This window comes from Microtus pennsylvanicus, chromosome 7 (genome assembly GCF_037038515.1).
Source record: "Microtus pennsylvanicus isolate mMicPen1 chromosome 7, mMicPen1.hap1, whole genome shotgun sequence".
NCBI lineage: Eukaryota > Metazoa > Chordata > Mammalia > Rodentia > Cricetidae > Microtus > Microtus pennsylvanicus.
The window spans coordinates 69,097,778-69,123,141 of NC_134585.1; the positions used below are offsets into that span (position 1 = coordinate 69,097,778).

General features: G+C 48.5%; 2 protein-coding genes across 8 annotated transcripts in view; one reads left to right on the forward strand and one right to left on the reverse strand.

The window, feature by feature from the left end:
• The window catches only part of Ak5 (adenylate kinase 5), a 187,408-nt gene extending 166,770 nt beyond the window's left edge, over positions 1-20,638 (forward strand). The window contains exons 11-15 of one of the 2 annotated variants that reach the window (XM_075981058.1): positions 2,229-2,392; positions 4,623-4,739; positions 10,200-10,391; positions 11,289-11,292; positions 19,526-19,721. In XM_075981058.1, coding sequence (XP_075837173.1) covers positions 2,229-2,392; positions 4,623-4,739; positions 10,200-10,391; positions 11,289-11,292; positions 19,526-19,581 — 533 coding nt within the window. In that variant the 3' untranslated portion in view covers positions 19,582-19,721. Of the gene's footprint in view, positions 1-2,228; positions 2,393-4,622; positions 4,740-10,199; positions 10,392-11,288; positions 11,293-19,525 lie in introns of both variants that reach the window. The other variant, XM_075981057.1, reaches the window with a different exon arrangement.
• The window catches only part of Zzz3 (zinc finger ZZ-type containing 3), a 69,825-nt gene continuing 65,073 nt past the window's right edge, over positions 20,613-25,364 (reverse strand). For 5 of the 6 annotated variants that reach the window (XM_075981053.1, XM_075981054.1, XM_075981052.1 and 2 more), the window contains one exon: positions 20,613-25,296. In XM_075981053.1, coding sequence (XP_075837168.1) covers positions 25,152-25,296 — 145 coding nt within the window. In that variant the 3' untranslated portion in view covers positions 20,613-25,151. The remainder of the gene's footprint in view (positions 25,297-25,364) is intronic. The other variant, XM_075981051.1, reaches the window with a different exon arrangement.

Below are 25,364 nucleotides of genomic sequence, written 5' to 3' on the forward strand. Positions count from 1 at the left end.
TTTCCCACCGGTATAATGGACATTATCACAATGCCTGCCTCTTCTGCTATTCTAAATTGATGCATAGAAGGGTTGAGTAGTGACTGGGGCCATGGGCATTTATTAAAGGTTAGCTATTGTTTTTAGATGCAAAATATTCCAATTTGGCAACTAGCTAAACTTGGGGAAGTGCAGGGAAAAGAGTCAAATGTAATATTCAAGTCAATAGGGAAGACACTCAGAATTTTATTTATTGGTTTCTTTTGAGACAGGGTTTCTCTGTAGCTTTGGAACCTGTCCTAGAACTAGCTCTTGTAGACCAGGTTGGCCTCGAACTCACAGAGATCCGCCTGCCTCTGCCTCTGCCTCCCAAGTGCTGGGATTGAAGGTGTGTGCCACCAGCGCTAGGCCAGATACTCAGAATTATTAACAGCTTGAAAAATAGAAAACATTCATTGAGGGAGAACCTAAAAGATGTCAAAGAAACCCGAGAGTCTGTTCCACATTGATGGTGACCAGAAGAGGAATGTGGGGCTCTGATTGGTGGATTTCAAGGACACTGTTGGGTCCATGGGTGTGCTTGCACTGCAAGTCAAAGGCGGTCTGTGGATGGAACCGTGTGGGAGGGGGGAACTCTGGTCCCATGTGTAGCAGGGACGCTGGAGTGCTCTAGAGTGATGAGACACCCGAGCCATCCTCACACTCCACACGCTCTTCAGGCTTCTCTGACAGCTCTTCTACACGGTTACAAATATTTGAAACCATAAGCCAAAATAAATAGCCGGGGTTTCTTAAGAATTCACTAAGTGTAGGATATTGTGCCCTGGAGGTCCTGGGCTGCAGGAGAGGTGTAGATGCTCCTGTCTCCGGGCCCTGGAGCAGGCTGAGTTCCTCCCACTCAGCACCTGCCCCTGCTCACAGCTGCTGTGCATGCCCCAGCACCTGCCACTCCACAGAAAGCTACCTGTTTCAGGACTGGCCCATGTTCCACACTGTGTGCGTGCATCCTTAGATCCCAACACAATGCTGGATGTCATAATGGTACATGTCTGGTGAAGGAAGTACTATAGCTTACCCCCGTGGTGACAATAGTAAAGTCACCAAGCGGAAGCTGGAGGTACTCGTGGCCAGCCTTATCATTCTTGGGCATCCATTCTGAAGTGTACAGGCAAGCGAACCAAATGACCCCCATGTCAAATGGGCTGCTGCGCTGTCCATATAGACAGGACATGAAGCCCATCCAGAAGCCCACGAGTGGAGAAAATGTGATGGGCTGAGGGCCAGGAACCTGGATAGCACAAGGACCTGAGTCCAATCTCTAGAATAGAAAAAAGCCAGGGGTGGGGCCAGAGAGATGGCTCAGTGGTTAAGAGCGCTAGATGCTCTTCCAAGGTCCCAGGTTCAATTCTCAACCCCAGCTACCCATAACTCCAGATTCAGGGAATATGACACCGTCTTCTGGACCCATAGGTACCAGGCATGCACACAATACACCGATACACATGTAGGCAAATACCTATACACATAAAATAAAAATAAACCTTAAAATCTGGAGGGCTGACAAAGTTCAGCAGATGAAGGTGCCTGCCATGAGTCTTCAGCCCCCAGAACCCACCTGGTAGGAGAGAGCTGACTCCAAAAGCTGTGCTTTGACCTCCATGTGTGCACCATTGCATGTGTAAGCACACAAATGATTCATAATGGGAGAAAAGCCAGGTATCATGTGCTCAGAATTCTAGCACTGGTGAGAGGGAAGCAGGGCAATCCCTGTGGCTTACGGTGGAGCCAACTTAGTTTATTTGGCGAGTTTATTGTAGACCAGTGAATCTCTAGATCAGTGAGAGAGCCTGTCTAAAATACAAGGCAGACGCTGAACATGAACCCGGGGTTGTCCTCTGACCTCTGGAAGCATGGACACATGTACCTCCATACACATGAACATGCACACACAAAAGAAATGAAGACACTGATCCATGCACTCATTGTGTCTCCTCCACAGAATCTAGATTGTACATGCATACATAACATGCAAATAGAAAGTTGGTCATTTGGGAAGAGGATGGGTCTGGTGTTGCAGGGCTGTGAGAGGGGGCTGTGGGTGAGTGAGCAGAGCATATGGTAAACATACATGAAATGTCATCAGGAAACCATTATTTTATACAATGAATATCCACCAGAAAAAATATTTATGTCCCCCTAAAAGGAAGAAGTGGACTTGATAAGTATGCCTGACATGTCTCCTTCCTAAGGTGGCCCCGGCTCCGGCAAAGGCACCCAGTGTGAGAAACTGGCAGAAAAATACGGATTCACTCAGCTCTCTACTGGTGAGCTCCTGCGCCAGGAACTGGCCTCAGAGTCAGAAAGAAGCAGACTGATTCGTGACGTCATGGAGCGTGGAGACCTGGTGCCCTCGGTAAGCAGAGACCCACCCTGCTGTCCCTGGCAGTCAAGCCATTGGCTGCTGTGGCAGACTGGACCACCAAGACAGAGAAACCTTAAGGGCCAAGGAACAGCTTTGATTATTGTCCGTGGTGACAGTCCTGAGGTGGTCCGGTCTGTGCCGACAACCACTCGCCTTCCAAGCTGTTCCATGGCCAGCCGCTTAAATGTCAACCTGGATCCTGTGTTTCCAAATCCAGCCTCACTTTAGAGTAAAATCTTGAAAAATGCAGGTGGTATGGAAAGCTAAAATCAGAACGCTCAAGGAAACGAAGTCTCCTTGGAGTGGTGGTGTGCTGTGCTGTGCTGTCTACATGACAGACCCTAGCATCACCTAGAAGACAGGTGGTTCTGTGAGCATGCCCATGGGAGAGTATCTTGACCGAGCTCACTGGTGTGAGGACACAGCTTGACTGTGGACAGGACTGTACTCTGAGTGGGGGACCCTTGTCCTAGGAGCCTCTCCATTGCTAGGATAAATACCAGGACCAAAAGCAGCTTATGGGTGGAAACAGTTCGTGGGTGTCCCAGGTCACACTCCATCACTGATGAAGCCAAGGCAGGAACTCACTCCATCACTGATGAAGCCAAGGCAGGAACTCACTCCATCACTGATGAAGCCAAGGCAGGAACTGAAACAGAGACCACAGGGGAACACTGCCGGCTGGCTTACTCCCTAGCTTGCTCAAACCTGCTTTCTTATATAGCCCAGGCTCGCCTGCCAGGAAAAGCGTATTTCTACCTAGGGCTGGGCCTTCCCACATCAATCCACAACAGAGTGTCCCATTGACACGCCCCCAGGCCAATACGATGGAGGCAATTCCTCCTTTAAGGTTTTCTCCCAGGTATGTCTAGGTTGATGTCAAGTTGACAAAAAGCAGTCAGCACAGCCATGGACTGTATAAGATGGAGAAAGAAAGCTACATAGCAGCATATGTTTTATTTGCCTGTGTGTGTGTGTGTGTGTGTGTGTGTGTGTGTGTGTGTGTGTGTGTGTGTGTGTGTGTGTTTCAAGGTTAGGTGTCTTCTCCCATCTATTGCTCCCCTCCCTAGTTTTTGAGATGGGTCTCTCACTGAACCTGCTCACCTTTTGGCCAGGCTGGGTGGTCAGGGAGATCTTGGAATCCACCTGTCCCTGCCTCCCAGTACTGTGGGTGTCTGCTGGTATGTATTGCTGTGCCCAGCCTTTCAGTACAGGCGCTAGGGTGTTTGAATTCAGGACCTCATGTTTTCATAGCAAACACTCTGGCCCACGGATCCTCAAAGCTCTTCATACCTAGCACCACCCCTTCACCGCCCTCACGGTGCTGGCTCTCACATAGCTCCCTCCTGTCAGGCTGCTCTGCCTCTGCTGGCTCCTCAGCCCAGTGCTGTCCACATGCATTCTCTAGCCGGCTCATTTGCTTCCGGCAGAGCCACAAGCCATCAAAGAGGCCACCCTGGGGAAAACTTCCAGCTCTGCTCTGGCCCCTGGCCCTGCTTTCACGGTGTCTGTTATCTTCAGCTGTCATCTACTCCGTTGTCTCTCTTCCTTATTACATGGTGAAGCTGATGAAGAATTAATTCACAATTACTTAGGAAAGGGTTCTAGGCATATCTGCGACATCTGCATTCCCTCAGGCTCCTAAAAACTAGAGGATGAGGCCCCCACTCCTCCACAGGACTTTCCCTCCACGCTGCTCTCCCTGCCTCCCTCCACATTCTTCGTTTCCACAATCATTGGTTAAATCATCTTTGGAAGGGGGAATCGTGCTGTTAGAGAAACAGTTCTTCAATCTCACAGTCTTCTCAAGTAGCACATGCCAAGATGTGTATGCTTCCTGGGAGGATATCGGGGTGAATATGTTCTGAGCGGTGTCTCATTTTCCCCTAATCTGCCACAATGCCCTGTTCGTTCAGTTGCTGCCGGGTGAGACAGAGCTAGCATGTCTCCTGGGGTGTAAAATGATGTGTTTGGAGACTTCCTAGTTAGATAACAGTAGTAAGGACAGACCAGTAAGAAACCCCTCACCAAGGGAGCCATGGCCCAGACCTGACTGAAATAGCCACCAACACCACAGACATGAAGGTGGTGGGAGAGGAGGATGTCTCGTGAAGGTTGGCCCAGGAGATCTGCCGATAAGCTTGGCCAGTCCTCCCTCCGCAGAATGACTGAGGACGGGGGCTGTGGCTGGTCCCCACGCTGACCACTCTCTCTGCTGTAGGATATCATCCTGGAGCTGCTGAAGGAGGCCATGGTGGCCAGCCTGGGAAACACCAAGGGCTTCCTGATTGACGGCTACCCGCGGGAAGTGAAACAAGGGGAAGAGTTTGGAAGAAGGGTGAGTGGATGTTGGCAGTATCCCCAGGTTCAAAGCCTTCATTGGCCCAGTAACACTGACCAGATCTTTCCATTACAAATAACAGAGACTTTTTTTAAAAGAGGGAATATAAAAAGTCAGTCGTGGTCAGGCTTGGCCGGGTCGTAGGTGCAGAACTGCCCTCATAGACAAGTTGTAGGTGCAGAACTACCCTTGTAGACAAGTTGTAGGTGCAGAACTACCCTTGTAGACGTGCTGTAGGTGCAGAACTACCCTTGTAGACAAGTTGTAGGTGCAGAACTACCCTCGTAGATACACTGTAGGTGCAGAACTACCCTTGTAGATGGGCTCTAGGTGCAGAACTACCTTTGTAGACGTGCTGTAGGTGCAGAACTACCCTTGTAGATGTGATGTAGGTGCAGAAAGAACTACCCTCATAGATGTGCTGTAGGTACAGACCTACCATCGTAGACTCATTCTGTTCAGTCTGGATTTTCCCATCTTCCTGTTGGCCCAGTCTCTTCTATTCCTGGCTTATCGTCCCCATTTCTGTGGCCTCACAGAAACCTATCTCTGTTTTAGGGGTGGCGGGTTGTCCCACAAAAGACCCAAGGCTGTTTTCTTCTCACCCATCATCACTGAATGGCTGTGACAAGGGAAGGTTATCTGATAGACCCAGCCTAGGGGAGCCGGTAGGGGGCAGGTGGCACTCTGCCTGAGCCAAGCAGCCAGAGAAGGAGAGGCAGTCACCCCTGGGGGAGCAGGGATGTATTTACACAGAAGAGAGGGAAGGAGATGCTGTGAGGTCGGGATCCAGATGTGTGCCGCTCCCTCCCCTCCCCCATGCCACCCCCAGCCTTATGTCCTCCCCATGAGGGAACACTAGCCCCGCGGTACATACGGACACCTTGCCTGCAACTCCAGGCGAATGGGGGCACACTTGTGGCACTGACGCCAGAACCCACGAGGAAGCCATGGGGATTGGCTACTGTTGCACTCTGCAGTATTTCCCTCGAAGCCTTTCAGTTGATATTTTTAAAAGACAAGACCTTTTCAGGTAGAGAGCAGAAAGAAAGGCCTCACACTAAGGGGATGAATCAAGCACAGAGAGGTTTGGTAACTTGCCCATGGTCACACAGCTGGTGACAGCTAATGATAGGACCAAGATTTGGGGGCACCCAGGACCACCCCTTCTAACACTGCCGCATGGATAAAGGCGGCTAAACCTGGAGATTCACCTGCCCTTGCGTCTGCCTGGTCTAACCTCCCTCAGGATCCCTCCACACCTATCTCCCTCTTAAATTTACAGCCACATGACCAGAAAGATGGCTTACTAGTTGGGAACACTTGCTGCTTTTATAGAGGACCTGAGTTTGGTTCCCAGCCCCCACGTGAGGCCTCACAACTGCCAGTAACTCAGATACAGGGTACCCAACTCCCCCTCCGGCCTCCATGGGCACCAGGCATGCAGAAGGCGCTCATCATAGAAGCAAAGAGGCACACACATACACATACTACATAAAATGAAATTTAAATACATCTTTTTAAAAAAAATAGAGTCAAAGGAAAGCTTCGTGATCCACTTGGCAAAGGTAGACAGGGGTTGTGGGTTCATGTGGCCAGGCCTCGTGGCAGCATCCATAAATAAATGAGAAGAACAGCAGCAAAAACAAGTATGGGCAGGTGACTGCAGCTGGCCTCTGAGTGACACCAGACAATGTCACAGCTGCCTTTGCTGAGGCAGGAAGAGGGGCAGCACAGGCCGTACTCTTCTGAACCCCCAAGGTCTCCGAGATCAGACACTGTAAATGTCAGCACTCTTGCTCTCACCCCTTCTCCAGGTAAAAGCAACAACGAAATTATAACCTGAGTTCTTCATTTGGACTCCTTAGAGCCGGGGCTGATGGCAGGTCCCACAATGAATGCCCGTGGAGTTATAAGCCACACCAGGCACCAGTGGGGATCTGAGGAGATGCCTATAGCCAACCAGCAACCCAACTGCACCCCAAGACTGCTATAGATATAGCCCAACATGTTTATAGATGGTTAACAGTATGTCCCAGTCCAAGAGGTTTGTTGCCTTCCCATGTCTTTCCATGTTGACCTCCTTACAGCTCATCATTCCTGCAGCCTGGTTCTGGCTGCTGGGTAGGAGTGCAGACAAGGCACTGAGACTCCCCTAACTTTTCCACACAACCCTTCAATATTCCTGTCCATCACTTCCTCCTCCTCTGCCTAGAACCCAGGCAGCATGGGCTCAAGGCTCAGTATGGGAATTCCTTCCCACTGTGAACCCCATTGAGTCAGCCTTCAGAGGTGGCTAGCAGCAGCTCATCTGTCCTCGCTAGCTGGAGGTGCCCCATCTCACCACCCAGCCACCTTCAAGTGACATGTTGATTTCTTTAGAGAGTCAGGCCCTTACATAGTGCCAGGAGGATGACTTCAATGGATCCCAGTGTCCACTAAGTAGGTGTGCACAAACCACACATGAAGTGTGAGCGCCCACCTCAACTTTTAAATAGAATGAAGACACTGCTCACACAGGAAGACTCTTGATATGAGGTCCATGAAAAAAACAATTTCCTCAAATACTAAAAGAGAAAAGTTCAGGGGTCTGGAGACGTTAAAGAGGGTTTGCTACTCTTCCAGAGGTAGAAAAATTCTCAACTATTTTTCTCAAAGAAAAATTGAGAAAACAATGTACGTAAGAGATTCGGGTCACTCCAGACATAATTACTGTGCCAACTGTGTTCATGGCAACAGTGCGGGATCCAGGAAAGCGAGGTCAAGCCTTGCGGTTGGTGTCCAAGGAAACGAGTTGGCAGGAAGCTCTAGACAATCCGCTGCAAGGCTTGTTACCACATTACCATGGTACCATCCATGTTACCATGGATTCTGGTAACGTGCGGGCAGGCACTGGTTCAATGTCAGGTCTACGCCAGGGCTGCATGCCTAACAAGCCCGGAACAGTATGCTGGTGCTGGCGATCCCACCCGTGTTGTGGGTGTTGAAGCCACGTCTCTCCCTGCTCTTAAGTTGGTCCTGGTGGCCTTTCATGGCTGGCTTCCAGATTAGATACAAATAACCCCTGCTTGTGACTGACTGAATCCCAAAAGTGACCTGGAAAATGGCCCCTGCAAGCCTGGCAGCTAATCACTGGGAGAGCTAACTCAACCACCAGTGCCTCCCAAGATCGCCCTCTGCTGGTGAACCAGGGTGGTTCTCTCCTGCTCCCTCACCCTCCCCTAGCCTTTGGGCACAAGCACCCCTCAGAAAAGCATGACCTGTTCAAGGCTGAGTTATATTCCAGAGGTCAGACTTTAGCTCATTCCTCCACTCAGTTCCTTATGCACCGTGCTCCCCTCAGAGGGGTGGCAAGGCTTCCTGCCCCCTGCATCCTGAACATGGCATGCTGGTAGGGTGGTGGTATGGGAATGGCTTTTGTGGATCAAGGATAGGGACGTAGAGTTGGTACATCCCAGGGATAGCAGGGACAACAATGTCAGGAACCAGCTTCAACAAAAATGCCTCTTGCCAAGGTAGGGACATGGGGATCAGGGAAATAGTAAAGGCATGAATAAAAATAACACAGAAAACATAGGATAGTATCGGGAGGGGGAGTTCCAGTGAATACTGTTTAATTTTAATACTGTTTAATTTTCCTTACACTTTTATACCCAATAGAAAAGGGGAAGACAACAACAAGCATCTTCAACATGATACAAAGGACAACTCGAACAGTTCATTGTTTCAACACTTTGAGACATCAAGTCATCAGCATTGTGTTGTTTAGGCAGTGAAGTCGCCCAAGTATCCTGAAGGCAGCCACTCCCCAGGTTAAACCTCCAGTTACAGGAGCAGAAGTATGCTTGTGTATCCTGACCATCTGTCAGGGTGGAGTGGGTCTACCTGTATGGGCCATCTTAATGTCAAAAGGACCACGTCACCACATCCTGGTCAGGATGTGCAGCCCTGGTTGTTATCAATGGTTTTGAGCAACCTCCAACTCTCTGACCTTCACACAAGGTGGAAATAGGCTCGCAGTTTTGGGGCCGCCACACAACAGGACAGTTTAGGAGATTCATGGGGAGATGAGGAGGCTTGACTCACAGGGGGTCACCGTCATCCATTTGTGGGTCATTCCTTCTGTTTGTGAGACTTGGGACTGGAAGCAGAGTCTGTAAGCCCTGCACACTGAGGTGCGAGTTCAACCCCAGAAGGAAGCAGAGCAGCTACCGCTTTGCAGATTCTACTGCTGCGTGCCCATCAGCGCACCTGCAGCATCGCATTCAACCCTCCCAGCCAGCCTGTGGTCTCCTCACCGTCCTCATGGGGTTCAAGATGCAGAGATGATGGGTGGGATTTCTAGTAAATGATCCAGTCAGGTGGTTTAAAAGAACAATTTGTTTTCATCTCTCATAGTTGTGCAGCTTGCTGGGCTCTGCTGGGGGAGGGATCCTCCCATGAGGTCCCCGGGATTGTAATAGTCAGCTACTGGGGAAAGCTGGGCATGTGTTGGCAGCTGACTAGCCTAGAGTTTCTACTCACGTGACCTCTCCTGGTGGCTAACCGAGACTTCCTCACTATTTGGCAATGTCAGAGTAGTTGAACATCATAGAAAGTAGCTAGTTTCCCCTATATTAAGTATTACACATGACCAGACAGTGCAGTTTATACCAAATGTTTAAGAATTAATTTCTTCATAATGTATTATCAGCAAATGTTTAATTTGTATGGCTATTTTATATATTTGTACCACAGGGGTAGTATAAAAATTACTCAGGCACAATGGGGCCTCAAGCGTGGAAACAGTTTAGGATGCCCTTACCTTACCCCGAAAAGTAGGTAGCGTCCTTCCTACCCCCTTCCACTGCTCAAGAATCACAGGGCACAGACTCATGGGCGCAGAAGGCTGGGCTCCGTATCTCAGGGGAAGGGCAGCTTTTAGGTGAAAGGTGGCAGGGGTGGATGAAGTCCACTTTGAAACTTGCTACACCAGACTCTGGTCCTAACAGCTTGACTCCAGTCTGTCCCTGCTTTCAGTCACTGTGTTCCCCTGTCTCCAGGTAACACACACCCAGCACAGGTCATTCTTGGTGGCTGGAATAAGGCACCCTAGTGGCATGAAGAAGGAATTACCAGGTCAGAGAGACCTTTGCATGCAAACACTTGCATGCACATACATATCACATGCACTTGCACACATACACACACACATGTACACAGCCATGCACATGATCACGTGCACACACCCCCTTCCCCTTCATGTAAAGACCAACTGGCTATATGGGGACAGAGCTCTGAGGCAGCAGGCAGCGAGGTTTGCTCTGGAAGTGAGAAGCCCCGAGAACCAGTCCCATCTCTACCGCAGTATGGTTGATGCTGGGCGCTTGAGGCACCGAGAGCCCCAGGAATGGAAGGGCCCCCAGACCTTCCCTAGAATCCCAGCTGACCCGGCTATGCTCTGCTTTTTCGCCCCAGATTGGAGAGCCACACTTGGTGATCTGCATGGACTGCTCGGCGGACACCATGACCAACCGCCTCCTTCAGAGAAGCCAGAGCAGCCAGCGAGGGGAGGACACTGCCAGGACCATTGCCAAGCGCCTGGAGGCCTACCACCGAGCATCCATCCCCGTCATCGCCTACTATGAGACAAAGACACAGCTACGGAAGGTGAGGCTCATCTTCAAATGGGCTGCACGCTCTTTCCTTCTCCGAGAAAGGAGAGGCAAGCTTTCTTACAGGTCTGGGAAAGTTGCAGGCAGCTGCAGGAGTGAGAACAAAACAGGAATTGCTTTCTTCCCTTGCTCTTGTCTTGATCGGAGGTAAATATACATTAACAGAAGAGGGCGCTGACCATGGTAGTGCATCGTTTTAATCCCACCACCCAGGAGGCAGGGGTAGGCGGGTCTCTGTGAATCTGGCCAGCCTGGTCTACAAGGCAAATTCCAGACTAGCCAGAGTCATATAAGGAAAACTTGTCCTTAAAAAAAAAAAAAAAAAAGAGTATCTGAGGTCAGATGGCCATAAGAAGTTGGTCCCTAATCTGCAGCAGGTGCCATTGTAGTCGCTGAAACTTCTTTTCCCAAAAGACAGACAGCAAGTGTGGGGCCTAGAGCATGAGCCTGTGATCCCTGGCGAGGCTGAGACAGGAAGATCTCACTTAACACACGAGGCCTGGGGAGCACTCATGGGAGCACCCACCTAACACACATGAGGCCTGAGGAGCACTCACCTAACACTCATGAGACCTGGGGAACACTCACCTAACACTCATGAAGTCTGGGGAGCACTCACCTAACATTCATGAAGCCTGAGGAGCACTCACCTAACAGGTATGAGGCCTGGATTCAATTTCCAGTACTGTAAAAAGAAAAAGGGAGGGGCAAGCTTAGGTGAGAGCTCTAGCACTAACTGTAGGTGGTGCCAGACCTCAGGTGAACAGGATGACCCAAGGGCAGGCCTGTTCCAGGTCCTGGATTTGACACCTTTGGGTTCTGGAGTTCACACAGGGCTTGATTGGCACTTGGCTCCTTTGTACCTTGGGGGAGAAGAAGCACATGAGGCCAGGCCAGTTGGTGGGGCTGGGGGGGAGGAGAAGCTGGCACATGACGTCATGCAATGCAACAGTGCAGTCCACATGGCCACCATTAATATCACATATTGGCACACTCCTCAGTCCCTGTTCTTTCCCAGATTCTATAACTTGTGTCTGGTCTAACCACATATGGTGGTTTGATGTAGTTTGAACCTACAGCGCTTAGGGTTTTACTAGGGCAGGCAGAGAGCACAGGGTGTAAGGTCAGAGTTACACACAACCCAAGGACGAAGCAACATGGTCTAGGGACATCACCAAGAAGTCAGTAGAGGAAAAGGAACAGTAGAGCCAAAGGAGAGGCCACAAGGTCAGGAGGGCGGGTCACTCACTTGTCGGTGACATTAAGGGTCAAGGAGAGAGGTGCAGAAATGGGAGGAGGGGCGTGCGAGAATCTATCAAAACGGAGCCACTGTGGGGCTTCCTTCTGCAATTCACTCCCCTGTCCTCCAGAGAAGAGCACAGAAGGTAGACTGCAGGGCAGCTACTGGGGGCCGAGGAAACATGGGAAGGGCACGAGGGTACAGTCCCCAGGATGGCAGGTATCAGTCAGCTCCTAGCAAACTGCTCTCTGAGGCTAATATTATCAATTCCTGGGGTAAAACTATTGAGAGCGATTTTTTTTATTATGTGCACGGGTGTCAAGGTGTCAGATTCCCTGGAACTGGAGTTACAAACAGTTGTGAGCTACCATGTGGGTGCTGGGAACCGAACCCGGGTCCTCTGGAAGATCAGCCAGTACCCTTAACTGCTGGGCCATCTCTCCATCCCAAGAGCAAATTCTTAAAGTCCTAAACCTATCTATGCCCCCCCCCCCTTTTCAGAATCCTATGCCTTAGTAAGAAAGGTTAAGAAAGTGCCTCTTCCGCAATCCAGAATGTTGAAACTCTCAAGCGTTTCCTGTAACCACTTGTTGCCATTAAACAAACAAACAACAAAGACTTACACCTTTAAAAAACAAACAGGCTGATGAGCTATGGGCAAAAGTGTCTGCCACCAAGCCTGAAGACCTGAGTTCAGGTCCCAGGACCCACACACTGGAAGGAAATTCCCAACACAACCCCATGAGTTGTCCCCCTCTGCTCTGCACACTGGTGTGCATGCACCCACCAATGAATAAGATGAAAAAATTAGTAAAATAAACAAACATGAAGGTATCACGTTGAGTGCACAGGAGTAAAACTCAGGGCTGAAGGTGGAAGCGAGTGCCTCCCCTAAGAGCTCTTGCTGCTCTTCCAGAGGACCTGGGTTCAATTCCCAGCACCCACAACATGACACAATCATTTCTTAAAGAGTCCCAGGGAATCTCACACCCTCTTCTGTCCCCCAAGGGCATTGTATGTACTTGGTGCACAGATATACATGGAGGCAATACAACCATCTATACATAGGAATAAAAATAATTTAAAGAAATTTAGGGCTGCAAGAACCTTTGTAAGGCTAAAGCCCCTAGGCAGCTTCCCCACTTGGTGCTGCCTGGAACAGCCGAGGAATTCTCCAGGTAGAAGGGAACTTCTTCCACTTCAGTCTGAGACTGGGGAAGGCCAGACAGAATTCAGTTTATCACATTTCAGAATCAGGAAATCCCCCCACCTCTGTGTTTCTTCCTCTCTGTCTTGAATTATCTGAATCTAAACCTGCAGACTCCCAGATGAATGGCTCGTTGACACTGAACTAACAGGGTTCTCAGAGAAACCTGTGCAGTCCTTACAATTCTGTGTTACTCTCCAAGACATCAGGTTCCCAGGCCTCTGGCTCCTCTCTCAGGCTTCCCCTTGTTGGGGATGCGGCATCTGGATCCAGAGAAGTAACATTTATCATCGACTTTTTCAGTATTGAAAACGGACACCAGAGAACAGAGGGGAGACGTGGCTTGGCTCCACTGCCTTGCCAGGTCTCTGTGTACACAGTGGCTGCCAGATCAGCTCTTAGAGCACACTCTACGCCTAGGATGTAGGAGTGACATGGGAACGATGCACAGCTTCTGCTTCCTGTCTTAGAATGTGAAGGGGGACCACACCACAGCTTCCTCCCTTCCGTCTGGGTTCTGCAGGCAGCTGCCATCAATCACCATGCTCTACCTGGGATGTGCAGGCCTCAGGGCAAAGCCCCAAAGATGGATAAGCTAGCCTAAGTGGGGGAGAGCTAGTCCACAGAGGGTGAATTTGCTAAGTCAGTAGCTGGAAACAAAGCACTTGTGAAAAGTGCCAACACTGACCAAATATTGCTGGAAGCACTTGTCTGGGTGGTGGAAAATCCCAGGCCAGTCGTCCTCCTTACGGGTCTTTCTGATATAAAGTGCGGGCAGCAGCTGTGGGAATTCTTCCAGCCTGTTAGTTTGATTCTTGGTGGAGAAGTTTTCCCCTCCAGTTTTAATCATGCTCATTTTTAAAAAATATAGCAAACCCATTTCTGAGTTCCACTGCCCAATCGGGGTGAACACTCCAGAGCAGGACTGCGTACAACAGGGTGGTGGCCTGGGCGTGGTTACAGAACGTGGTCGCAGAGCATAGCCTGGACATGGTGGGCGTGGTCACAGAAGGGCCTGGACGTGGTGGTGGGCGTGGTCACAGGCAGTGTGCTAAGCAGACAGCATAGGAAGTGATGGGGCAGACACTAACGCTAGTCCACTCTGACACTGGGTTGGTTCCTGAAGCCCACATCACTCAGAGAACATCACTCGGAGAACCACCAGCTTCACAATTACACATTACATCCCCAGACAGAAGCAAAGAGAAAGAACAAAGAAAACAGGCAGCCACCAAGGTCACCCTCCTCACTTCCCAGCACTAGCTCTGATTAAAAACAAACGAACAACAAAATCCAATGTCTTCTATACTGATCAGGACATTCCTCGCCACGGGGCTATCAAGTTTCAAAGCCTTATAGGCAGACCCGTCGGTTGAGAGGAACCTGCTCACCCAGTGTTCTACTACACACCAGGACATTGCAGTTTAACTGCAGGCTCAGCACTGGAGTCTTTGGGGTGAAGTGGATCATGAAATTCCTTTTGACTGAGAACAGCGAGTTGCTGCAGTCATGGGGACCATGCACAATGTGGTGGAGACTGCAGTCTCATGTCTGCTAATCCCATAAATCCTTTTCTGCTCTCAGAGGACAAGGAACTCAGGCATCTTCTTAGCTTACTGTTTAAATGTGCTAAATCTGCAAGCACCAAAAATGGACCTTAGAATTGACTAAGTATGCTGAAGCCCGGGCACTCAGGAGGTATGGTTCAAGGCCAGCCTCAGATGCATAACAAGTTCGAGGCCAACTTGGGCTATGTGACTCCTTGTCTCAAAGCACCCCACAAAACGTGGCTCTACATATGTAAGTTGGTCTGCTTCATTCCTGTGCAGAAATAGAAGAGCCCCTTATATTTCACCTAAATTACTCTACGGGAACTGAGATGAACAGACAGAGGGAAGGACCAGGTAGAAATGGAGAGGACAGAGGCTCTGGGTCAACCCCGTTGCTCAGGCTTCCTGAGCTGCTCCGTAACTCCACTGTGGCAATCCACTTACCTCACCAGAGACACCCTCGCCTGCCAATAGGAAACAGAGGCTGCACTTAGGGTGTCTCACTAGCCTAATGAGGCTGGCCAGCTGTGAATGGGTTGCCCTCTCACCACAGCCAAAAGCCACTTTCTACTGGGAAAGCCTGTTTCTCTCGTTTTTAAACTTTGACATTCAGACTTCGCAGAAGCAAAGACCACAGCATGAGTCTCTGGGGAAGAGTTTCCATAGATAGAGAGACAGAGGATAGATGGATAGATGATAGAAATCCTTGTATTTAAACCATGTTGCAAAATGAAGGCCGTACACGGAAGCTAGCACCGCCTCCCACCCCCATCCTCTCACCCCCCAGCTCAAGTCTGATTGGCCAGGAATCCCAGGGCACTGTCCTTCAGAGCAGGCACTCGATGGCTCTCCCATGAGAGCATCCCTTAGCCCCACTGAAGCCCAGGATCTCCCACCAGGAAGATCCAGAAGCCTATGTGGGAGGAGGGGAAACATGCCACTCAAGCAAGTCATGCTCTTTTGGCCAGCTGTTCTGTGTTGAGCCTACCTGTCAGACTCTGGAGATAAAACAGCGCTGAGAGATAATCTCGTCCTCAGGAACAACTGGATGATGATAAGATTCTCTCTGGCTCAAACTTTGGTCAAGCTCTAGAACATTCCAAGCCCATCTGTAGGCTTCATATATAAATCAGTTTTAGCAAAGACCACTAAATCAGCACTACCCCATGCCCATCACCTCCTAGAGTATGTCCCTGTCTGTGACATCCTATGGGAAACTGCCCCTACCTCACCAGTGCTAAGATTATAACCACAGCCCACCACAGGTGGCTTTCCCCCAGCTTGCCTACTGCAGGAACCGTTAGGTGGGGTTAGCTGGCGTGCTGCCGCTTGGTAATATCCTTACTGGCCTCCACTTTGCTTCTTACCTGTAAATTCCCACTTGCTGACGCTGTATTCAGACTTGACATTGTCGGGGGCCCTACAGCTGTCTCCCGGCCCTGAAGAAACACGGCATAGTGGGGCACAGCTGCATTCCAGTACTGGTACTGCAGGAACACAGGGGTAGTGTGTACCCCATACTCATCTGTACACGACAGACGCCTGGTGGTAAACACTTTTGATCCCGTCACACAGGCCAAGTCTGGTCTACATAGTTTCAGCCTAAGTTGACATAGTGAGACCCTGTCTCAAAAAAAAAAAAAAAAGAAAAGAAAAGAAAAGGAACTCAGCCATGGCTAATACAGAGCATCCAAGCAAAGCCCAGTTAGCTCAACTCTAGTTCACGTCCAAGAGCTCAGTCAAAGCCCTGAGATAGGGACAGCAGCAGGCTTGGGTACACTTACGGACTGTCGTTGCTAGTGCAGGACTCTCTGCTTTACTTCAGCGGCTGTCGGTTCTTTGCAAAGTTTTACACCTACGTCTCTGTTCTTCAGGAACCTTTGTCTCTACATTTCCTTGTAGCTCACTCTCCACCTCCCATTCCACCATCATTCCTTGACCCATGTCCAACCATTCAGCCATTTAAAAATAGCTGACTGCCGGGCAGTGGTGGTGCACTCCTTTAATCCCAGGACTCAGGAGACAGAGACACGCGGATCTCTGTGAGTTCACGGCCAGCCTGGTCCACAGAGGGAGTTCCAGGACAGGCTCCAAAGCTACAGAGAAACTGTCTCAAAAAACCAAATAACAAACTATCTGATAAATAATGATGTAGTTGACAAGTATCAGACTTTAGTTTTGTGGTCTGATCCTTGGCTTGGACGAGAGGAGTCACCTTTCAGTCACCTGTCTTTCAGGTCACTGTTCCTTCATTACTTCAACTTCACACGTGGCATGACTAGCCACCTTTATCATTCTCAGAGTTTGTCTCTGCTCTCCCAGGACCGTGCGAGGCATACCTAATCCTCAGCCCCTTGCCTGGCTCCTACCAGTGTGAACTCCTGCTGGACTTCACTGCCAACGAGCGCCGTGCCCCTGCACAACTGCACTGTTGTCTCTTGGCGGCTTCGTCCCTCAGTGTCCTCTGCTGGCACTGGGGCAGAGGAAGCCAGGTGCTGTGAGGGACCTAAGCACAGGGGTGATGACCCCTGCTACAAAACACTTCAGCTGAGGGCCCTAAACATACTTTTAAAATACGAACACTTTGAAGAGTAAAACAAACATTCCCATAACCACCGAACAGGCCAGCAAACACTCACAAGCCCCACCCCAACGCCCCACTGTCTCCTAGGGTCCCATTCTTCTCCAGGAGAACCAACCATATTCTCTCATGAGTCATCTATCTTTCTGGTTTGATCACCTATGAAGAGATCAATATAACTTAGCTTTGTTTCTGGTCATGTGTGTATAAACTTAATGTGGATCTCCGTTATTCCAGCACTTCAGGGCTGGAGGCATGGAAGCAAGATCCTCTGTTACATAAAGGAGTTTGGGGCCAGCCTAGATAGAATACATGACACTTTGTCTCAAAAAAAAAAATGTGGAAAAGAGAAATGAAATACATAAAAATATTGCTAGATAAGATTTTGGGAGTGTTTAAACATGTAAAAATTGATTTCTGGTTGCAAAATTGAAGCTTCTGTAGGCAGGTAACAAGAATTAAAAAAAAACAAATTGTTCCTCTAAGTTACCTCAAACAGCCCTGAGCTCTCAGGAAAATTGTCTCCTGGGCATCCATGTTTCCTGTATATTGCTGTATATTCCACAATATTCAAGTGTGGAATCAAAAGACTGGTTAAGAAAATGTAGCTTATCCAAGCATAAAAGGAAAACCATCACTTATATCCAGGGAAATGTAAGAAGTGGAGAGCAGGTTAACTACATGCTCAGAAAAAGCAAACATTGCATGTTTTCTCTTATATGCAGAATCAAGATTCTAAAAATAAACCATTAAAAAGGGGGCCTTTTTGGAAGACCGAGAGGCAGTGGGAGACAGGATGAGACTGGAGAGCTATCTATGATTGAGGGATGCTGTGTGCAATTATGAAGACATCATGGTAAAACCCACTATTTAGTACAATTAGCAGATGGTAAAATCATCTGAAAACGTGCCGACTGTGCGCGGAGCCTCTGGCAAGGGGCTGGATACTCTACAGAGCCTGGGCATTCACTGGGCCCTGTGCTGCAGCCAGTTCTTAGACCACCTGCAGGGATCTTACTGCCACCAGGCCTCTGCCTCCTCCCAAAACTTTCCCCACTTGTTAGCATTTGGATGAACCTCCACAGCTGATGGCTTCAAGCCCTCAGGACACTGCTGGTGACCATGGCTCCAGTCACCTGTGTGCTCATTGACCTATGTATATGCAGTTTTGCTAGAAACTGTGCAGGAACTCAGTTCCTTTTTAAGTGGTAAGCCCCCCCCCCCCCCCCATCAACTCTCCTAAGCAAGTAAGGCCTGTGAGGTCTAAGGCATGCTACCACCATCTCTCTGGCCTCTGCAGAGCTTCTGGGGCCAGGCCGCCTTCTGAAGAGGAGCTTTATTCTCTGCAGCGGCTGGCTGGGTGTCCAGGACACCACCCCTCCTGCTCCATCTGCTGCTGGTTCCCTACACAGGTGAATCATCTATCTTCAACAACTCTGCCCCAGGATCTGCACATTGTGAGCCTAGTCCTGCTTCTTCTCCACACCCCTGCTCCTGAGCCCTCTGGTCCAGGCTACACTCCCACCGTCATCTAAGGGCTCTCAAGGCAACACCCAAGTGTCCCTTGATTTCTACCAATGCTCTGAGCACTGCCCTCAGTTTGCTGTTTGCATGAACTTTCTGCTTTAGAGCATTTAGGTCAGATAAACTGAAGAGTTCTCAGATACCCCATCCTCAAATACAGTCACCTCAACTATCAACATCACTCAACAGCCATCCGTTTATCACAGTAGATGAACCTGTACTTGTCACCCAGAGGCAATGGTTGACATCAACACCTTCGTGTTGTTCACTGTATGTTTGGACAAGTCTACAATGTGAAGCAACTACACTCAGATCCTCCCACTTAACCCTCACCTCCCTCTACACTGCCATGGCCTGACTATACAGCACGTGCCCCTTATAAACTGGCTTCTGCCACTTAGTCAAGTGCATGGAAAGCTCGTTCGTATTAGGCTGAGTGACCTCCACTGTCTGGGGGCCACTACTTGCCTGTGTAAATGCTAAGCGACATCTTGGTACCTTTCAAGTTTTGCCAATCACCAAGGAAGCTGTTGTAAACACGCACAGGCAGGTTGGTTGTATCCGAGTTCCGTGTGGAATAAAGCTGCTGGGTTCTCACACGTGGCCATGCCATTTTCCACTCATCAAGAGTTCTGGCTGTTTCACATCCCAGGCAGCATTTGGTGGTGTCAGCCTTGGGCTTTGGGGCATGCAAATGAGTGTGTAGCGATTGCTCTTTCATATTAATCTAGAGAGGTTAATTCCACTTATTGGGTCTCACTATGTAGCCTTGGCAGGCCTACAACTGGCTATGTGGACCAGGGTGGTCTTGGTCTCAGAGACCCACCCTCCTCTCGGTTCTTAGTGCTCCAGAGGGACCTGCTTTTTTCTCTAGCCTCTGTGGGTGCGGGTGGGGAGCGGTGAACAGGACGACAGTATGTTTTAAGTTTGCTGAGCAGAAGCAGGTAATCTTGTTTCGTTATCTTAGAAAAATGCCATTTATAAGCAGGCCAGAGGGCTAGTAACTCTCCCTTCCTTTCAAATACAGGTAAACGCAGAGGGAACACCAGATCAAGTTTTTCTTCAGCTCTGCACAGCTATTGACTCTGTTTTCTGAAGGAGAAAATGCACAACTGTTAAGGAAAGCAGAGACAGAAGAACATGAAATCCGTCCCCTAATTAACACATTTCCCTGTGTCCCCCCATCCTAGCAGGCTGTCTCCTGCCCAGCCCGACTCACATAAGAGATACCTGGAAGCCATGCATGGTATCTTTAGGACTGCCCACTTTCCCTCCTGTAGACAGCTGTCCTCTCTGGTACACGTTTTTCTGTCACCGGGCTGTACTGCAGAGCAGTCAGGATAGGAAGAGCAGTGTGGGATCCGCCTGTGCTGCCGGGTCCCACAGGGAGACCGTGTCCCTAATTCTCCATCACAGCTTCCTTCTCACCCCTTTGTTTCCTCCCTGAAGTGGGTATTTCCTTAGCATGGGGCAAGCCTGGACACGTCATCCTGCACTGGCTCTGGTGGGAACTTTAACTGCCCTGTGGAACAGAGAGGCACCAAGCCAGCAGTACTTGACAGAAATGTTTCAAAATAAGACATTGCCCAGCTTCTCTAAGGGAGCCTTTTTGGATAGTCAGTACTATCCATTTTTGAGAGCCCAGCTACATGGAATATGAGCAGCTGTACAAGCTACTCTCCGTGTGGTCTGGCACGTCTGAGCGTCAAGAGACCAAAAGTAATTTTAAAGTAGGAGAGATGATTACTTCACTCACTGGACAAAACCATCTTGCAGTTCTGATAAGAGATGATTACTTCCTGACATACTGCCCAAGTAAGAAGAAAGGAACAGTATCCTAAGTGACACCGGGGGACAGGCTAATGCGTGGGTGTCTTGTGGCTCTTGTGTATGTTTCATGGGTAGATACCTGCGCCACACCAGCGAGAGCTGTTCAACTGGAGCTGCTTCTGTCTTCTGAAATACCTGCATCTTGCACTCAATCACCACACAATACACAGTTCGGTTTGCATGATTCTTTTCCTCAACGAGTGTGCAAATACAGATATGTTTCCAGGACAGAACTGTATTTTTAAAATCATTTTTTCCCTCAAAACAGTTATGTACAAATGAAATAAATGGAAACCAGCAAAACTCTTTATTTATTTGTAACGCACATCATTCTAGAAAGCCTTTGACAGCTTTCATTCCAAACAGAAGCAAACACAGTAATAGTTTAAAATTATGATCCACTTATATGGTTTGAACTTTGGCCACAGACCAGATCTGAGCTATTACAGAGAAATTGTGAATGTATTCATGATACATGGTCATTTTCCTATTTCTTTTTCCCTAGCACTGGCTCTTAAACAGGAACGCCAGTGTATGCTGGACAAGAAAGTAAGTTTCTTTGGTTACAATCAGGTCTCTATTACCAGCAAGGGTGCATCATGTTCCCAGATCCACACTGTGAATTCTTACACTACCCCAGGCTGTCACACTCCCGATAGGGGAACATGGATATCTGAGTAAAGTTGCCAAGTGCTGCTACAGGATCAAAGCTTAAACAAGCAACTCTAGGGACAAACAGTCTCCAAACACAAAACACACACTGGCAAACACCACACCCACAGCTCTGGATGAGGAAATGGGAACGCAGACAGACAGGGAGACCAGCCCGAGGTTCCATCAGGTGGCAGCTACTTTGGAAAACTTCAACAGAAAGAAATCAGTACCTGGGAATGCAAATCAGTCTGCCAACGAACAGCTAAAACATACATTGCTCTTGAGAGTGGCTCCCAGCAGCCATCACTATTTCTTCACAGCAAGGTTGTACATGCATGTGGACAACATCACAACACAAATGTCAACTCCCTGGCTAGGACCTATACTCAAGGCTACACCCCAACTGGTCTGTGCCCTCCCTCCCTCTCACACATCTGCTCAAGCCACAGCGCCTGCCTTCAAAGCTGCCCAAGCAAACCAAGTTCTTGGCTGGCTCTGGCCCTGACCACTGGCATCCTCCTGCCTTTTCCTACAGCTGATCCACACAGCTAGTTCCCACACTCCAAACTAATTACCCTTGCCACTGAGGGCTTCTCAACCTAAGATGACAATGCTCTTCACACTGCTGTTTTTCTTTTATTTAACTAAGGGCTATTGACGCTTATTTGTACATTGTTGTCTTCTGTGCTGGTCTATAAGCTCCACAGAGGCCTGGATTTTCTATCGCAGTTCCCAACACATCTGTTACTACTGAGAAATAGCATGTTATAAGTTTCAGTGCCTTTCGTTTCCCCATTACATGCAGTTAGTGCAAATCAGTAACGAGTTCCTAGAACTCAATCAAAGATACTTCACTTTCCCAGCTGTGACAGAACCCAAAACGTCCCAGCAAGCATGACGGAGCCACACCCATGGATGATCTGACTGGTTAAGTTGGATGTAGAGGCTGTTCTCTAGGGCATGTCAAGGGACCTCCTTAGAGTTACTGGCACCTCATGTACTGGGCCCCACTACCTCTAAAGAAAAAAAAGTTTAACTTAGCAAAACAATGGGTCATATAACCAACAATTACTGTAGAGAATCTGCTAAATGGTCAGAGCCTAGAGACACAGATATGGACTGTGTTCTCAAGAAGCTCAATGTGACACAACTCTCAGAAATCACTCCATTTAACAGATACATACTCCCTGTAAGCAAAGCAGTGGGTTTTGGCTTCCTCTGGGATCACATGAATAGCAGTTACTAACTCTGCCACTGAAAACCAGAACTGTATAGGCTTAAAAAGGACAATGAATGCCTGGAGACGCTCGCTTCCTCCAGGGCACCCAGAACCATGGCTTTAAACGTGCTGTCCACAGTAAGAAAGTTCATTCATCATATCTCACATGGCCGTAAGGGAAATGTCACAACACAAGGCTTGTCTAGCACAGCAGGAGGTCACTTTCTGTCACCCTTTAAATACTGTTCTCATACCTCAGTCCGCTGTGTCCTGGGATCTAAGTGGAAGGAGGGAGAGAGGAGTCTAAGGACACCACGGGGTCAGGTGGGGGCAATGGAGATGCACGTACGTGTGTGTGCTCCTACGAGTCACCTCCAGCCACTCACAGATCTCTCTCCTGTGTCACAAATGTGGCCACGGGCCCAGGTTTGTGCTCTAGCAATGCACAAGAAACAAAGGTATCAAAACCACGCAGAGTACACAGAGTACCTGACAGTGGGGGTTGTTCCTGCTTAGGAAACCAAGCTTAACACGGACAAATCTTAAAGGCAGGTCTCATCACTACACTAACAATATGCCTCGAGGCATATGTTTCTTTCTGGCTAGGTCTCCCATGAAAACAGGGCAATAAATGAAGCTGCCTCATTGGCTTGAGAACCCAGTGAGCTGCCTGCCACATGCTTGCTTTGTGCTCTGTAAGGACTGTCCCGGCATTTGCTATTGGTGCCTCTCCCCAACAAAAGCTTTGGTGTGTTATTGGTAGCAAACACCTTGAGCATCACATGCCACGACACAAATCTGACCTACTAAGACACTTCACAACACTGCTTCTCAAGTACAGCGGTCAGCAGCCAGTATTCCTTGCAGACAGATGAAAGGTCCACACACAAAGAAGAGCACCACCCACTCTGCAATCCTTCAATAAAATTACAAGAAAACATTCCCACCAAGTCATAGGGATGATGTGCTTAGAGCTGAAAAAATCCAAAATAAATCCATCTTCTGTTCAACAGGAAAAACCCACATCACGACCTCCGCCTAAAACCTTGGCCTTTGAGAAAGACGTTCAAGTGTCCACTCTTGATGTCACTACAGCTGCATCACTCACACCCCTTCCAAGGTGTATTTCAAGCTTCGTGGGATTTGTGGATGGATGGAAACTGCTCTCCAGAGCGATCTAGTACTACTTCTATACAAGACAGCTGTACCCGTCCTGCATATTTACAGACGGAAGGCAGCCCTCTGGCTGTGAACTGAGCATTTAGTATAGAGACACCTAGTCCAGCTGTCTCTCCTTCACCAATGACCCAGAGATAAAAACCTGTCAACTTTTCTTTCTGAGCACAATAGACTGCATCAATATGACCAGTGATACATTATCAATATATTATTTAAAATTCTCATTTCCATATTTAAAATTCTATTTTTCTTACTTAAAAAATTCAGGGTAGATTTTAATACTTTAGTGCTAAGTATTGAAAAGAATTAGTAAATAATGTTCCCTGAACTTAAAAACAGGAAAAACAAACAAGGTTAAAAACAAGACTAGTATAATACTTAATCCACCACACAACATACTATCTTTTCCTGGTTGATAACTGTTGGAAATCACCTGTTTCTATACACGGGACTTGACTTTGTCAGGACAGAACTACTCGCACGAACTGTCCACCTCATCCTGAGACCCCGTGTGGACGCTGGTGAGCGCACTGCCGTGCAGTGTGCAGCACACTGGACAGACACTAGCACCCCCAGCAGGACGCAAGCTCACATTCCTCACCCTCTGTAGAGAAGAGAAAGTGCACACAGATGGACAGGCTTTCAAGTGATGAATTCTAGCTAACACTTGCTGAAAGGAAGCCACGACGAGCGTTCTATAATATAAACAACATAGCCACATAGTTTATTTCTCACAGTTATCCCGACAAGTGAACATTTCAAGAACATACTGCAGACAGATAAGAAACATACAAAATGTTTTAAATGATGCACAACAAAATCCAGCAGTATAAAAGAATGCTTGTGAACGCTTGCTCACTGTGCAGACTACATTTAATCACTCATTAAATAGTAATAAAAATACAATCTTTTATGGATCTTGTGCAGACTACAAAAGAGGGAAAATGATCACCATATATATGATTTTTATATTAGGCAGTTTTCTTTGATGAGTTGTATGGACAACTCCGAATACAGAGGCAGGAGGCTGTGTATCTCAAGGGATTAACGCTGTGACTCAGACTTCACACAGTCTACCAGTGGCACTCTTCACCACATGTACACATCACATGATCATCTTTATAACAGGACTTTAAAAATATGTCTGCGTGACAACTGTACGACAGTCACACCCGTGAGCTGGTTACGGGAGCAGAGCACAGCCACCTCATGCTTTGCTCTTGGTAAGGACAGTTCATCGTGATTAAAAGTTAGGTATCAAACCGTCACGCAGCTCCAGTCTACTAAAGGCCATCAGTGACCACCGGACAGAGCTCTTTTAGAGTACACATCCTAGAAGCAAACACCAGCATTGGTTAGAACTTCGTCTATGAGTCAGTTTCTGCGCTGAAAACTATTTTCACAAAACTGAAAGCCACTAAACTGATTTAATATAAATACCTTGTCTTCCATCACCATACTTATGACCGAGGTCTCTGAAACCTTTGGGATTTATTCTCGCGTTAACGCGTGCTCTCGTTTCCATCTCGCCCATCTCAGATCACCACCTACAAGGCTTTATGGTGGTGGTGGAATCTCACCAGGGAAACGCTCAGCTCACCAGGAATGTTCAGCTGCTGATCTACAGCCACACGGTGCAGAGCTGCAGAGCTGTACTTGACGAGAACACTCGGGGAGCTCTCATGCTGTGAGTGTCCAAACTGCGCACACCTTCAACAACGACGCCATTGCTGTGTGCTGACGAGAACTAGAGCCGACACTCTCTTCCATGTCATCTGTTGGCTGGGAAGTAGTTGGGGTCAAGATAACTATAACTAGTGCCCTGGGACACACAGTAGTCTCTGTCTAAGAATGTCTCTGACTTATACACAGGCTCTAACTGGTGATCGTCCTTGTGAATATCTGTTTCATGTGGGCTGCAAGGAGAAAACAGAGACAGACTCATCATCACATGACTCCAGATGTATGTCCATCTACCCACCAC